The 15463-nt window shown below is 56.2% G+C and overlaps 7 protein-coding genes across 7 annotated transcripts; 4 read left to right on the top strand and 3 right to left on the bottom strand.

The window, feature by feature from the left end:
- Nucleotides 1-1131: 1131 nt before the first annotated feature.
- KVR01_004097 (uncharacterized protein) lies at nucleotides 1132-1800 on the top strand (the record flags this gene model as incomplete). The annotated part of the gene is made up of 1 exon (XM_044789095.1): nucleotides 1132-1800. One exon carries the CDS (start codon nucleotides 1132-1134, stop codon nucleotides 1798-1800), a length of 669 nt encoding a protein of 222 aa, XP_044646261.1.
- A 42-nt stretch (nucleotides 1801-1842) lies between these two features.
- On the bottom strand, nucleotides 1843-2829 carry KVR01_004041 (uncharacterized protein; the record flags this gene model as incomplete). Its single annotated transcript, XM_044782209.1, has 1 exon — nucleotides 1843-2829. The coding sequence occupies one exon, from the start codon at nucleotides 2827-2829 to the stop codon at nucleotides 1843-1845; it is 987 nt and encodes a 328-aa protein (XP_044646205.1).
- Nucleotides 2830-4038: 1209 nt separating this feature from the next.
- Nucleotides 4039-4608, top strand: KVR01_004418 (uncharacterized protein; the record flags this gene model as incomplete). Its single annotated transcript, XM_044790050.1, has 1 exon — nucleotides 4039-4608. Exon 1 carries the CDS (start codon nucleotides 4069-4071, stop codon nucleotides 4606-4608), a length of 540 nt encoding a protein of 179 aa, XP_044646582.1. The 5' UTR covers nucleotides 4039-4068.
- Nucleotides 4609-5174: 566 nt separating this feature from the next.
- On the bottom strand, nucleotides 5175-5885 carry KVR01_004768 (uncharacterized protein; the record flags this gene model as incomplete). Its single annotated transcript, XM_044793726.1, has 1 exon — nucleotides 5175-5885. The coding sequence occupies one exon, from the start codon at nucleotides 5883-5885 to the stop codon at nucleotides 5175-5177; it is 711 nt and encodes a 236-aa protein (XP_044646932.1).
- A 1753-nt stretch (nucleotides 5886-7638) lies between these two features.
- Nucleotides 7639-9546, top strand: KVR01_004669 (uncharacterized protein; the record flags this gene model as incomplete). The annotated part of the gene is made up of 2 exons (XM_044790489.1): nucleotides 7639-8183; nucleotides 8238-9546. 2 exons carry the CDS (start codon nucleotides 7639-7641, stop codon nucleotides 9544-9546), a joined length of 1854 nt encoding a protein of 617 aa, XP_044646833.1.
- Nucleotides 9547-10299: 753 nt separating this feature from the next.
- KVR01_004824 (uncharacterized protein) lies at nucleotides 10300-12609 on the top strand (the record flags this gene model as incomplete). Its single annotated transcript, XM_044789285.1, has 1 exon — nucleotides 10300-12609. The coding sequence occupies one exon, from the start codon at nucleotides 10300-10302 to the stop codon at nucleotides 12607-12609; it is 2310 nt and encodes a 769-aa protein (XP_044646988.1).
- Nucleotides 12610-13137: 528 nt separating this feature from the next.
- On the bottom strand, nucleotides 13138-15285 carry KVR01_004830 (uncharacterized protein; the record flags this gene model as incomplete). Its single annotated transcript, XM_044792234.1, has 1 exon — nucleotides 13138-15285. One exon carries the CDS (start codon nucleotides 15283-15285, stop codon nucleotides 13138-13140), a length of 2148 nt encoding a protein of 715 aa, XP_044646994.1.
- Nucleotides 15286-15463: the final 178 nt, after the last annotated feature.

The raw sequence follows: 15463 nt of genomic DNA, 5'->3' as shown, positions 1-15463 counted from the left end.
TAATTGTTTGATCGAAGAGTGGCTGGAGAAACGCTGAAGAAGGGCCCCGTAGTCATCCTCGGTACTTAGTACCCAGTTGCCCAATTCTTCATCTCTTCGCAACAAACTTCAGGATATTTAATTTCACAGTTTTGCTTCCAAGGAAATGCTGATGTCTCATAAGCGTTATGTTCCATTCAAGTGTGTTTCCTACAATTTCTCTCGGAACGTGGCTTGTGTGTTTGTGTGCAAGCCGACGAGCCAGGATTGCTCTTCGTTCTAAGCATCTTTGCCGAACACTCAGGGAGCTTCTGACTCGCTGAATTAATTGGCCTGAAATTAAGGCATGAAGTCCATACCCCTACGCGCCTCCGCAGAGTTGCTATGGCGTGCGCTCTTCACCTGTACGGCGCCATGTCTTTGTTCCTACGTCTTACGGTATGGTAGCAGCCCCACGACAGCTGCACAGACACAACGGATTTGGTGTTAGCTAGCCACCCTGTGCACTACCTAGGTAGATTATATAATGGGCTGCTCAAGCACGAGACTTTTCTCCACTGGTCAAGCCTATAGCTTATCGCAAGGTGGTAGAAAATTCCTCGCATGGTCTCGAGGGTTTTCTCGACGGCCTTGAGTTTGTCCTCACCCAGGCTCAACATCATGTATCTTCAATCCACCTCTCAGGATCCCAATGGCTTTCGGTCACTGCGCACATCATGTGTTAGCAAACGCTGAAACGAGTTGCACTGCTGCTTATCACATACCTGGTTCAGGTACCTCTCCAGTGCGTCAGCAGAGGATCCACCGAGTACAATAAGCGTGCCATGAGGGGCTCTTATTCGCTTCAATTGAAGACTTGGAAGCTGAGGTTGAACCAACAGGTCCGGACCTAGATACTTAAGTACCTAGGTACACATTACAGGCTGGCGGCGCTTGGCACAGCCCGTCTCAGCTCAGAGGTATGTGGGCTGCGGGTGACGGTGAAGAACCAATCCAGGTGACTGGAACGTTGGTCAACCCTTCAGAAACTCTCCTAGACACTGCGAGCCGATCCCGCCTCGCGGCGCCACGCAAATCACAATTACGAGCCAACCTTTGTCATTCTGATAAATCCAGTGTCAAAGATCGTATCTCGACTCTCGACCGTCTGCCATGTTGTCCAAATTTCGCAGGCTGCTGCGGCGGCACAGTCCGGAGTCGCCCGCTGAGACCAAAGACAAGGAGGAAGTGTATAAGCCGCACCCAGACGATTTCCCAGTCTTTCCACCACCCTCTCCGAGGCATCTCATCCAAAATGCGGATCGAGAATGGGCGAGGATTGACCAAAGGAAATATGCCGCGCCGCGGGGCATATTTGAGGACTCGTCGCTGTATGGACTGTACCGCCTGTATGAGGTGATCGTACTCGACAAGGTCTTTGGGTATCGAAATGGGCTAGAAGCGTTCTGGAGGCAAAAGACGTGGGCGATCAAAGATATAGCTGATCCCAAAGACGACGACCCGGAGCGGTATGCCGTTCTCGCCGGCTGCACCTACCTGCTTGCCCGATCTTTCAACGAGAGAGTTAAGCGCGGGCTCGATCGACAGATGCCAGCAATCATGCTTCATGAGCAGGTAGAAGAGTGCAGGAATAAGCCGGATCATCTCCGCCAGTATGAGCGGGTTCCTCAGTGGGCGCAAGCTGTCAAGCCGTTGGAGGAAACACTGTTCATCCCCACGCATGAGGGTGAGCTTTTGAAAGGGAAGGATGACGAGCGAGCCGACCCGGACTTTCTCGAGAAGAACATCGTGCTATGGACACCTCACGTCTTTTTTACTTGATTGTCCAATGGAATCGGAACCCCTGGCTCCCTGGAGCGGCGTTCATATCTCAACGACGACCGGGGGGTTACGGAGCTCGTTGTTACGCCCCCCAACGACAGCTGCGTTGACGAAAGCGGTGGTCTTCTCCCCCCGCCTCCCACGGCCTAGAACCTCCTTCAATTTCGCCCACAGCACCAGGGCGGCCATACGGGCCACTGTCTCCCAGCCGCCCCACCCGATGATTATCTCGTCATACGCACTCCGAATCGCATCGAGGACGACATCCTCACGCCCGTATGAGGCATGTATGTGCCCAAAAACGGCAAGGCGCGGGCGGATTCGGGTGATCTCCTCATTCAGGTATGGACAACCAGCTTGATGGACGCCTTGTGCGTCGAGGTGGAGTTTTGGGGGGCCGTGGGAGACCAGGATATCTGGGGTTTGCGAGGCGAGTCTTTCGGCCCAGTGGGAAACGCTGTCTGGCTGGTACTGGAAGGCTGAGATGCCGTACTGCGGTGTCCAGGGGCTGCCAAAGACCTTTAGTTTTCGCGGACGAGTCTCGATTGCAGTAACGTCGTCGCTACCCTGGGAGGCATGATAGCCCCCCCGGCGAGGTTCAGGTGGTGGAAAATCCAAGGTCACTGAACTGTCCTCAAGATAGATGACACTCCCCCAGTCCAGATCTGCCTTGGTCTTGGTCTGGCCGTAACGCCGCTCGGGATACTTCTCTAGAAACTGCTCATCTAAGAGCACATCGTGGTTTCCGGCGATGAGGATCTTGTACCTGTGCGGCTGCGATGAAAGCCACGCGAGCCCGGCCTGGATTTCAGCAAAGGAACCGTTCTCTGTAAGATCGCCTGCATGAATGAGCAGGTCGCCGGAAGGGAGGACCGGCTGCTTGTTGTGCGTGTCTGATATGCATACAACCTTGACTGGGAAGGGCAAAGCTGGAGCAGAACGGCCTGGAGGCAGCCAGTTTAGAAGCGCCTCAGCGACCCGTCGCTTTTGCTGGCCACGTAGCCGGATATTCGTCAGTGGTTGTTGCATGCTGCAGGTTGAGATTCGAGAGCCAGAGCCACCGCCGACGGGTCCGAATGTCTTCAGCGTGAGCCCGGCGGGACGGAGAAGCCTTGTCTTGTCTCAATTTCGTGCGTGGAGGCATCGCCGAGGTCACAGTCATCGGCGCGTTGGTGTTGTTAGCGTCATGGTCGCAACATCTTGGGGTGACGCAGCCACCCACTCAGCCAACCAGCACATTGTTGGCAGCCGCCAAGCCGGTGCCCAGGGGACATTCCCCAAACGCACAACTTGCTGCACTCTATCTGACAGGTCAGTCAGTCAACGCAACATACATGTTTTGATATTTCCTCCGAAGAGCATGATGCCTAAGAAACTAGGTGTTGGAATGGTCATATTGATCACGTTCATTACACTATGCCAGTGGATATTACTAGCATGGGGATCGGAAACTCCCTAACTAATGCCAGTGAATTAAGTCGTTACTCTAATTTATAGCCTTTTGGTACTGAGTCAATCCAACAATATTAATTGCCCTAATAAAAGAGAAGTCGGGATCTTTCATCTGCCCACGGATGTAACTGAGTGTTTTCGTGTCGTGAGAAATTGAAAAAAGTGACATTGTGCTAGTGTCTCTGAGTCTGTTTTGAACATGACTGACGGTGTGCACAGTTTCTACTCGTCTATTCGTCCTCCAACCAGAAGCAACCATTCCTCAACTTATAATAAGTATCTACATTGTATGGAGTGCGCGTGGGTCGTAGTCCGGCCCTGAGGTTGGTATTGGTTGAAATAGACATTGAACCCCCCCTTTACATCATGGGAAACCGATTCTTTTCTTTAAGAATTGTGTCCTCAAAACGATCACACAAAGGACACTGGACAATCACATGGATTTGTCAAAATATAGGCTAGCTTACGTTGAGACGTTGTGGCAGGATCACGCTAGCACTATAAGGCATGACTCCGGAGCTAGGATCGATCCTCTAAGGCTTGTTTCTGATAAGCCTCGGAATTAGTGGGAGCAATGCTCGGTCCTCGCAGCCCAGGAACTAAAGTATCGCGACGCGAGTTGACTAAAACCATAGCGATATGAATAAGCAGGAGCCCGGATCCATCCTCAGCCGCAGCCCTAGGCACCCGTGATTCTATGTATATAACCGAGCACTCGCCAAGAGATATCATCGGATCCCCTGCCGCCGAATCCAACACTCGCTCGTACAATACATCAGAGCACCAGCGAAGACTCGTACCTTACACGCATCCAATATGGCTTCAAACAAAGAAGAGACCAGCGGGCCCGCCCGCCTCCCAGCCCCGCGTCTGGTGAGCACAGCCCACAAAGAAGACGGGACCTCAGTCTTCGCATCAGACGAGGCCATCCAGCCATTCCAGCCGTTCGGGCCCGGCACGAGCGCGTTCCACAACTTCGACATCCGGCCGTCGCTCCCGGCCGACAACACCGAGGCGGCCTCCCAGTCCACAATCGCCAACACGTTCCCGCGGTGCAGCCCCGGAGGTGCGTACTTCGGCGTCACGGACATCCCGCCCAGCTACTCGGCCCCGATGCACCGCACCCTGAGCCTGGACTACGCGGTCGTGCTGTCTGGTGAGATTGTGTGTGTGCTTGATGGCGGGGAGGAGAAGACGATCGGCCAGGGGGAGTTTATCATCCAGCGGGGCACGAATCACCAATGGATCAACCGGTCTCAGACAGAGGTGGCGAGGATCTTGTTTGTCATGGTCGGCGCTCAGACGGTTGTTCTTCAGGACGGGAAGGAATTAGAAGAAACTGTACTTAAGAAGTAAAATGAAAGTATTTTATTATATAATATAAAATCTTGTAAACATTTTTAATAATAACTCATTAGTAGTATTAATTTAATACAAATAATAAGGGATAAGGCTATGACTCCAGGACCTCGGGAGGGTCCCCGACCCCTACTAGGACGTGGGCCGTGAGCTACCCAATAGGGGACCTTGTGGATAGAATTGTTGCTGTCCGCGGGTGGTTCCGATAGGCAGCTGTGGACGTCTAGTCTTGTGCGGTGACATAAAGTGGGGCTTTGAGACTTGTGTAGTTTGATTTCAGGTACTTCTGACTATCATTTCCTGGCTTTGGTACAGCAGGTCCACCATCTCAAGACCGAGCAAGGTAAAGCAACAGGCATCCCGCAGATCCTACAACCGATTGACCCTATTCCCGCGCTGGCTGTCAGCCCGTGCTACACCCTCCTCGAGCAACCTGCAGGCGTCGTCTGGCCGTGGCTCTTATTTCCCTTAATCCTGGACTCTGGGGGGACGACGTCATGCCTGCTGGGCCGATAGCATCTGTCATGAGAGGTATCTTTGCGAGCTTGGGCCCGGCTGTAGGCTCAGGGTCGGGCGTGTGTCTGGCCGGCACGTGGGTTGTCCCCGGGGGTTGGCACTGGCACCTGGCCAGGACTTCCGCCACCCCCGACGACGGCGTCGTGTGCCGCGGTGCCAGCAGCTAGGCCGTCCTCACCCATGCCAGGCTTATTCGCTCCTGTGATGGCAGCCGCCGGGGTCTCCCCCTGCCCGCCTAGACGAGGAGAACTAGTGGGCGTGGTGTCTCGATACTCGTAGTATAGTAAGAACGAGTGGTCTTGATGGTCGGGACTTCCCCACCTGTAGTGGCGCGCGAGGCCCGGTTCCTCCTCGTTGTTGGGCCTGACATCTTTTCCGTAGCGGTCAAACAGCTCAATGTAGTCATCCTCCACGTCGCTGGCGCGCAGGCGGACCGCTGCCAGCGGCTTGTACTTGTGAGTCCTATGCCCTCTCGCGAACGTGGTTTCTTGGACTGTCGTGGTACCATTATTTAGGCCTATCCTCTTGGTGCTGAACACTGTCTCCGGTATTGTGAACTCATTCGTGTCGGCCAGGGCGAGGCGTTCTTGGTCCCCATTGCACCAGACCCCGACCTTGATCACGGCAGGTGCCCTGAACAGGAGCGAGTATTCCACCTCCCCCTCATCCAGGCCCTCGAGCCTGCCCTTGAAGATGCCATGGCTGGCCGACACAGCATCCTGGAGGTCGGGGTGCTCGGCAAGGTTCCACACTATCATGTTGTTTCTGGCCTTGGCGACATGCAGGCCGCCATCAGACAGCGGTGTCCACTTTAAGGACTTAGGGCCGGATCACCACATGATAGGGAAGTACAGCCTAAATTAGTCCTGGGACCAGAGGCTCTAGTTTAACATCTTGCTGCTAACCAGGTGAGTAAATATATTAAAATACTATAATATACTATAGTATATTAAAATACCACTATATAAAGGCACTATATATATCCTTAGATGTATATAGAATAGAAGCGAGACTATATATATTAAAATACTATAGTATATCAATAATATATTAAAAGTTTTTTTTAAAAAATATAATAAAATATTAATTTTTTTAAAAAAATTAAAATATATTATATATAAAAAATTAATAATATTAAAATAATAGTTTAATTTAAATAAATTATATTAAATAATATTAAATTAATTAAAAGTAAGGTAATTAAGCTCTTTTAAGGTGGAGCACTTTAATACCTTGTTGAGGTAGATCGAGTAGGTTAGCACGGAGCTGCAGGAGCTCGTGTAGAGGCAGGGGGCTGAGGCGGCGAGCTCGGACCGGGAGAGGGTCGGGCTGCTGGCGGCGCTCGAGTCCTGGCACCGGGAGGAGCTGGACAGGATGCGGCAACAGCACGCCGCCGAGGCCAAGGAGGGGAACTCATTCGAGCCGGTCATTCTCGACGACGAGGTGACCCACTCCTGGCTCCTGTGGTACCTTAGCTCGGTCACCGAGAAGGAGGACAGCACATAAAACCTTTTATCTTTCGTGCGCTCTGAGGCCCAGGGCTGGCACTGTGTGTCCAATGTGATCAAATACGGCTGGGAGGACCCCAAGAGCCGCAGAGAGGGTGCGTGCAAAAGGCACGGCAGCAAGAAGTGCGTGGGGTTCCGTAGGGTTGCTGGCTCTGGCAAGATAGGGTTTAGGATATTCTTGGGCAATTAAGAGGTAAGTCGTGTTGTTGGCCACGCGCCGAGACCGACCCCTGACCCTCCCACATGTGCTCATCTCTGCTGCCTCCTCTGTCTGGGCGGGAGTGACCGCGCATGCTCTCGAGTGCATGTCCGCCGGACATGGTCGCTGGCAAGTGGTGGTCGAGAACCACGATACTCCATTCTCAAGTGGGCCGACTAAGGGCATTAAAAGCAAGATGATGAAATATATCACATGGACATTGTCTTGGGTAACAGACCAGGCGAAGGGGCAGTATGTAGATACATATTGTGCATTGTTCCACCCGGTACCAGGACGACACATCCCCTCCATGTTTCCGGTACCTGGAACGCAGTCTCGAAGGTCTAAGCCCGGGTACAACGGGCATCTAGTGCATGGTGACATTGGGGTCTGGCCAATGGTCTTACACGGAGCATCGCGCCAAGTGAGCCGCAGCGGCCCCACTCTGCGCGCTCCTGCAGCAGCACGTATGGACAACACTGGTTGCAGTCTAAGCCCCAGTAGATGGATACATGTCAGGGCAAATACAGTAGATGATCAGGGTATAATGATCGGACCCTGCAAAAGGGCGCCATGGCCCAGAAGGCGGAATTGGGAGCTTGAGGGATTCTTAGCTGCGGCTGCAGGCCCACCACCGACCCCTGGGCGAGGCCCCCACTTGGGTGAAAAGGTACCTGGGTACCCACTTCAGCACCTAGGTAGGTACGCCCGCCAGCGCACGCAGGACGGTCCACACCCAACCAAAACAACAACCACAACAAAAGGGTTGACCACGGCGACAACTCGTTGCCACATCTGAACCTGATGTCTGGTTTGGCAGTGAGAAAGAAGAAAGGCGGCATCGCCCCGGGTGCGAAGAGGAACAGGCGCGACAGCCACAGCGACAGCGAAGATGACGGCGACCGGCCTAGAGGACATGCTCCGCGTTCAGAATGGGACGAGGATGGAGATCTAAGCTCCGAGCAGGACGAAGAGGATCAGAACGATGAAAAATCTGACGAGGAAGAGTCCGAGCAGGATGAAGTCGTTCGACCAAAGGGGCGGGCGTCTCGGCCACCTGCCAAGAAGCAGAAGCTGGCGCACAAGGCCACATCGGGGTCCTCGAGGGCAGCCCCCACGAGGGACCTGGCAGATATTGACACGGATGAGTCCGAGAGCTCAAGGCCAACGCGCGCCACGGGGAACGGGGTCGTTTTGCAGAGGCCGTCCCTGGCGTTCCAGACGCGAAAGAAGGAGGCCAAGAAGCAGAAACGCGGGATGAAGCCCGGCGACGTCAAGGGGGACAGTTCCACGGACACTGCCGCTGATGAGCTTAAGGACGTGTACATCCCGACCGTCAAGGCCAAGGCGTTTGACGAGCTCAAGAAGAAGGCAGCCAGGAGCACGAAGAGGGTGATGGACAGGTCTGTCGTGCGCAGGAGCCGCGACTTCCCGCCTCGGGAACAGGAGGACTTTAAGCTTCTCATTCCAAAACCTCATTATGATGAGTACTGGACGCGAGAGGACGAGAGAGATCTAGCGCGACGGCTATCAGACGACGTGAACTTCAAGAAACAGTGCGAGCCCAAGCCGATCGTCGTGGGCCTCTGGAAGACGGTATTCCGCTTTACCGGGTGGCTGGTAACAGATGTTATTGGGCCAAGGACCAATCTGGAGTTTCGTTCTGAATCTCAGAAGGGCGACGGCCCCATATGGACTGACAGGCTCTGTGAGGCCCTCCCGGACGTGGTCCTCCACCCAATGCTCGACCTTGACCCGGCGAAGGCCGCATTGGCGCTGCAGTGGGCCGTCATCTGCCGCACTGGCGACAAGAGGAAACATCGCCTGAGTGGCTGTAATGATGACATTTTCCTGCGGTTCCTGGCGTCGGTCGTCAACAAGCACCAGGACGGCAACACGACGCCCAGGTACCTGCGAGAGCTCGCACTCTACAAGCACAAGAAGCTCCAGGACGCCGGGGTCGGGCCACCGCGATGGCACGAGCTCCTGCGGCACATCGAGGACAAGGTCGCCGAAACGAGCCAGAAGAAGGCGCCCCAAGGCGGAGAGGCTGCCGACGCCACACATGGAGTTGACGGGGAGCCCTACTTTGTCAACCTTGCCGACGTGTACGCCGTGCGCAGCGCCCTCGACAGGATAAAACATCTCAGCATGCGCCAGTACCTTGGTGCGCGCCTTATCTCGGGTGCGGTCATGCCCTCCAGGGAAAACTCCGACGTTCCTAACAGGGAACTTATGCAAAGGGCTATTAAGGCTGTGTTGCTATACAAAGAGCGAAATAAGGAGCGTGCGGCACGGGGTGGCCTTCCAGAGCCGCTGCCAAGCCCCAAACCACACCTCAAGCGCCCATCAAAGGATGGTGACGGGTCAGATGACGGTCAAGACTCTTCCGACGACGACCCGTTCACATCGGCAGGAGACAAGAGCCCAGCGCGCAAGACGGCAGCCCGCAAGACGGCACGCACGCCGCTTCAAACTCGTCACAGGGACCCGAGTTCAACTGGTCCAGGGCGCACCGCAGACTCGCAGAGTGCCTCTCCGTCGCTAGGCGAGAGCCCCCATGCCCCGTCCCTACAATACGAGCCGGCGATGGGTGTTGACGACGCTTCACTCGGCGAACATGACGCGCTGCAACCCAGCGACGAGTCGCAAACCATGCGCGGAGATGACGATGTGATGTCGGGTCTCATACCCGAGTCGCCCGGTGCATAGGCGACTACTTTGGCCCCAGCTTGAGTCGGCGACCAAGATCTGTCGAGGGGGCAGCCTCGAATCCCAAGGAGGGCTACGGAAACACACAGGACTGAGGACCAGCATACGACAGGTCCCAGTCACGGCAGAAGAGGCGCCTCGGTCGCATCAAGGTGAAGCCGAACATGACGAGGCCTAATGGGCTGCTCCCTGGACACAGGCGCCCGGCCTGCGGGTCCGTGTCAGGGGCATTGAGCAGGGCAGCATCACACTGCGCTACCGCAGTGGCACGAGGTTATTTGTGGCACGCGGGTCCTATCATCGATCTACCCAGACAGTCTGGGGCACCTTGAGAAAGAGGATGCTCTTGCGGCCCTGTTCCAGACAGGCGGAGATGAGATGCCAGATGCCGAACCGAAGCGGCCGGTCAGGAGGGTGGTCGAACGCAAGTGAGCGCTTGGATGGGGAATTTGAAGGCAGGTCGGAGCCTGGCTGCTCGTGCCGGGTATGTGTATTTGATACCTAAGTACTGATACGCAAATTTAATTTTACTGATGACCAAGATGAAGCCTGTGGATTCTCGTGGGGTGTAGTGGTGTAGGTTGGTTGGATTGACTGCTAAGCTGGGTCTGCAGGGCAGCTCCCAGCTACAGCTGCAGCCGCACACGCCCAAATTTAGTGCGGCTTGTCACCCCAGGCCCCAGGCAACGCCTCGACACACAACAAACCATCAAACGAACCATTCGTCCACCATAACAGCATGGCATGATCAAGATGGCAGCAGAACATGAAGAGAACTCGCAGCCGCCAATACGCAGCTACATTGAAGCATTCAGGCCGCTTGTGCCAACAGAAGATACAGGGTCGACCGCACGACTACAGCACATTTTTGTGAAAAACGGGTCGCCGGCGTCGTTTGGCCATGTCGTGTCAGAGCAGTGGCATACAGACCACACGAACGGACGGAGCACGTGGGCTGTCGTCGATTCCAACACGGAGTGTCTACTCCTCGCGACAGACCTAGTCGACGGGGCCACAAACATCCCTGGACAGAAGGTCGATACTGAGCTCGTCAGGTTCCCATCGGCAGACGGAAAGATACCGGGCTCTGGAATAGTCATCATGTCCTTCCGGGAGCTGGTCACGACCCTGAGCGCATGCCGGGGCCCAGGTCCCGTGTGGCAGTGGGACGCCGCACTGGGCAACCCGACCGTCGTCATGAATTTCGCATGGGGCGACATGAGTTTCGACATGGCGTTTGCCTGTCCACTGTTGGCGAAGGTAATCGAGGCCACGACAGGAATAGATGCTGGGGGCCTTATGGCTTGTACGGTCTCGAGCGAAAATAAACGGTACTTTGGCAAAGAGTGGAAGCTGGTCGAGACGCAAGAAATAACGTCACTCACGAGAGGCGACAGGCCCAGGCCAACGTTCAGGGGCTCGGACAAGTGGACTGTAAACGACGGCCAGGAACGCATGTTTGACGAGATCAAGGGGTCCCTCTCGGACATCTTGGAGCACGGCTCGAGGGCCCGTGAGCAGAGGTCTCTGTTGCTGGCGGAGCCGAGAGTGGCCGACCTCCTTGGGTCGGGTGCTCGAGCCGTCGTAGAAGTGGGCAGTTGCGAGACGCTGCGGTCACAAGAGATGCAGGATATAGACATATCACTCGGCGGCAGTCTGACTTACTTAGGCCAACTGCGAATGATCAGCGACGTGGTGATATACCCATACTTTAGTGGATACACCGACAGCGACGGCCAACTAGTCGCCATGACGGCCTGGAACGGGGTGCCGCGGTCACAGGCGGAGATCAACTACTACAGCCGATGCAACCAAGAGTCTGACACCCAGCCACGGGTCCACATCCTGACCAGCGAGAAGCGCTTCCGGGAGTTACCCACCCACTGCGAGACGTCACCAGCGCATACCCTACACCTAGGGCGACTGTTACTCTGCTGCAAATTCGTGTGGCCCGAGCTGCCCTTGGCGGACGTGCCTGTCCTCTTGCCGGAGTACGACGCGGCCGTGATGCTGCAGCTGATGTACCTGCGCAACAAGGGCCTCATCGCCAGGCCTGCAGTCGCCACTGGCGAGGTGAACCGGCCCGGCCAGGCGGGGAAGCCAGAGCTGTACAGGATGATGGACCTGACCGCACTGGGGTCCAAGACGGCTGTCATCCTGCTGCACGGCGTGCACGGCCTTACCAGCGCGCACCTGCTGGCACAGCTTATGGACACGCCCGAGGAGCAGCGTACCACAGCCACTGTTGAGGCCTTTCTCGCCATGTCCGTCCTGTCCGAGCCCCGTGATCTCAGCAGGAGGACCCCCCTGTGTGGCGACATAAGCGTGACGGCAGGGAAGGACCATGACCGGACATGGTACGATACTAACCTCAAGGGCATCGCAAGCGGGAACGCTGGTCGCGGGCCCGTCTGGTTGGCGGCAGGCCTCTGGCAGGAGCTGATGCATAACTACGAGTTCAGGGCGCCTCTGGGGCAAAGCAATCGGCGGCAGCACGAGTACCCCCCGGCCGTGTTCAATAATGGTAGCATCAAGGTGGACGTCGAAGAAACACTTGACTGGGACGATCGTCTCGTGGTTTTCAGCAAGATCCTCACGGACCATACGGGTATACCGGCGGTCATCGAGCTAAAGGATACCCCCCTAACAGCCCCGGAGTTACTGGCTGTGGAGGTCGCTCTCGTAAGGGCGTTCATGGATCGAATAATGATCATGGAGGATCATGGCAAAGACTTCAAGGCCTGCGACATGGCGTCAGGCCTCCAGCTCGGTCGGCCCGTCAAGGAACAGGAAGATCAGATCTGGTTCGAGGATTGCGAATCCCGCGACAGGCTGAAGAGCGGCCTGACGTTCCCCGTCATCTTCTGTGTCTACAGCCACCTGATCGAGGCCGTCAATAATGGTCTCGTAACCATGCACCCTGTTGACGTTACAGTCGTGTCTGCAAGAGCAGTGCGTCTCGCCCTCGAGGGAACGATGGCACACGTGCGGGTCCGGACTAGTCTCAGCACGGCGCGGCTACTCAGGGAGCGGGCGAGGCAGGCCAGCCTCGGCCAGACGTGAGGGACATGACAAGAAGGGTGCCAGAACCTTGGCAGTGCGTGGGCCGCGAGCCACCCAACAGAGGACGTTGTGGAAGTGATTGTGACTGTGGTTTCATTGGTGGTTTCGACAACGTATGAGAGACGCGGACAGTTAATAGGCGCGAGGGCGGAGGGGTAGCAGTGGGGAGCTTAGAGATAACGGGCGCGTGGTTGAGGCTGTTCACGTCAGAATATTGTCTGCTGTGAGACGGGGCAGAGTTCGTGGGCTGTCACTGGCAATCAACTTATCCACCCACTCATGCAAGCGCTTATTAACGTGTCATGTGGAAGATTGATGTAATGGTGAAGAGTCCTTGTAGTCGATTAAACTAAAGTGGTCACTCTAGAGCGGCCGGCAGACGCCCTCGCTCTCATCGCTTGGCCCTTAGAACAGGGGCAGGGGCTGCTTCCGCCACCTCTCGTAATCCACCGACTGCATGTCTTCAACAGGAGGCAGCTCCAGCAGCTTCTTCGTGAACTTCCTCGGCTGCATGCCAACCCCGGAGTCCTATGTGCCTGTTGCCTCGACGATTGCCTGTCCTATCGGGACTCTGGTCTTGTTGGTGATCTCGAGGCCCTCGAAATAGCCGTCCACTTCATCCAGCTCGACACAGTTGATCGCACGCGGCTTCCCACTTGGCCTGAGGCGCTCGAAAGATGGGGTCTCCCTGAGTGCCTTGGCGACCGCCTTCAAGGAAATTATCGTCACGTCCCGGGGCCGATATACGACAGCTTCTGGATTGTTGATCGGGAGCCCATGGCCGACATCTTCTGAATCGTCGTCCCAGGACCTCTCCAGGTACGTATAGACGCCCGCGACAAGCCCCGGGGTGTCTGACTCGCGACAGAGTTTCTCCCAGTCCAGGCCATCATCATCGTGCCTGTATAGCACCTTGCCGGATATGAAATCCACCGCGAAGTAGTCCCTCGGCACGCGGGTCAACGAGATATTGAACAAGAAGGCGTGGGCGAGCTGCTCCTCCACGGCCTGGACATCGGCAGCTGTCAGCTCCTTCAGGTCAGGGTCTTCGACAATCCCGAGTTGCCCCTTGATGTGGTTCGCGTGGGTCACCGCGTCCGTGACAACATCAAGCCTCATCACTTCCATCATGGACTGTGAGAACGAGACCCTCCTGAAGGCGTGGATGCAGGCTGCCGACAACCACAGCTGACCTCTGTGCCCCAGCTCCTGGAGAGGCTGGGCGAGGTGGTCCTTCATGGCCTCTAGGTGCCCCATGACCCTCGTCTTCTCATCTTCTGTGCCTAGGTGGAATATCAAGGAGGGACCGTGGGACACCAAAACGGCCATGTCGACCAGAACACTGGCGGCGGCATTCGACACGCCCGTCTTAACCCCTCCGAGCAGGACTGCCGCATTGATGTTGGGGGTGGAGCGGAAGGACCTGGGGTCCAGAGTCGCCAGCGGACCCCTGATCTTCTGGGCCGGGCCCTTGGCGCGTCCGATCAGCCCCCACGCCCCTAGCCGTCTACCAGTCTCAGACTTTAAGGCACCGTTGGCAGGGAACGTGATTGGCAGCTCCATCGGGTGTCGATCGGCGGAGTTGAGGACGCAGCAGAGACGCAGATGGGGATACTGTGAGTCCAACGCCGGGCTTGGGCCACTAAACGTGGATCCATCGCGGGATCTGAAGACGTACACATTGGGCGGAGGGGACGAGAGCGAGAACGCTGCCTGGAGCTGCCCGTCGATGTCCTGCCTGGCATCCGGTACCGCCACGGTACGGAACATGGATTCGTCAAAGATGATCACCGCCCGCCGCGGTCCTATCAGAACCTCGGCATCACTGATCAGAGGCATCTGTGTCACCCCCTCGTCGATGTAGACAAGCTTGAGCATATCGCATCGCGATGTTGCTGAGCGAATGTCTCTACTGGAGGACCATGGCGTAATGCAGCTGAGCTCGACGCGGTTGCATATCTTTCTTAGATGGAAGAACAGTTCCCAGGCGTCGCAGTATCGCGTCAGGAGAACCAAGGTCGGGCCGAACCTGAGGTCGTCGCCGAGCGAGTGCAGCTGGTCGGCTCCTGTGCCTTCGACCTCAGCCTGCCGCTGGCGCAGCTTCTCCAGGGCGAACCTGGCTAGCTCGTAGAGCGGCTTCTCCTCGAAGTATTGGACCACAGGGAAATATGGTCCCACGAGCTCGTACGCCTTTACCGGTACCTCATGCACGCCGTCTCGCTCAACAACAGTGTTCAGGTCGCATGCTACCGACACCACGAGGCAGTGGAGTGCTTCCGCCTCGGCCCTCGCGCCCAGCTTCTGGGTAATATCAAGCATGACCAGGGTGTCGATGCTGGACGTGGTGCGGCGGTTTATGTCGAGCAGCAGGATCTGTCGGTCTCCCACATCGCCTGCCTCCCAAGCGGCAAAAGTCTTGAAGATGAGGCTGCCTGCCGTGTCCTTGTACCTGATGTTGGCTATCTCCACGTCTGCTTGGCAGTGCAAGAGGTAGGTAATGGCCACATCGCCATGTTCCTGGTCGCCCTCGGCGGCTGTGCGAAACGCCTCGATCACAGAGCTGATTCTGCTGTGTGTGCTTCCTGCGATGCAGTAGACTTGGACAAACTCGAGCTTCTTGTCTCTCGCGGAGCCCCATTTTCGACGGGCAAAGTCTGTGAGCGTGACCTCGGACATCTTTTCGATAAACAAGCGTCGACGTGGCCTGTTTGGGAGGTGAGGTTGGTGGTGTTGTTGTTGTGGTTTGGTCTGTGCAAGCGGCGCTCGCAGGTGGGGTGGGCGTCCAGGAGGCAGACGACGTCACACCCCAGCCTGGCTAGTTGTGTGCAGACGCCTTGGACGGGCTAATGGGTGA

This window comes from Diaporthe batatas (assembly GCF_019321695.1).
Source record: "Diaporthe batatas strain CRI 302-4 chromosome Unknown Contig00004, whole genome shotgun sequence".
NCBI lineage: Eukaryota > Fungi > Ascomycota > Sordariomycetes > Diaporthales > Diaporthaceae > Diaporthe > Diaporthe batatas.
The sequence above is the reverse complement of the archived record's forward strand: the minus strand, read 5'-3'. Positions and strand labels throughout refer to the sequence as shown.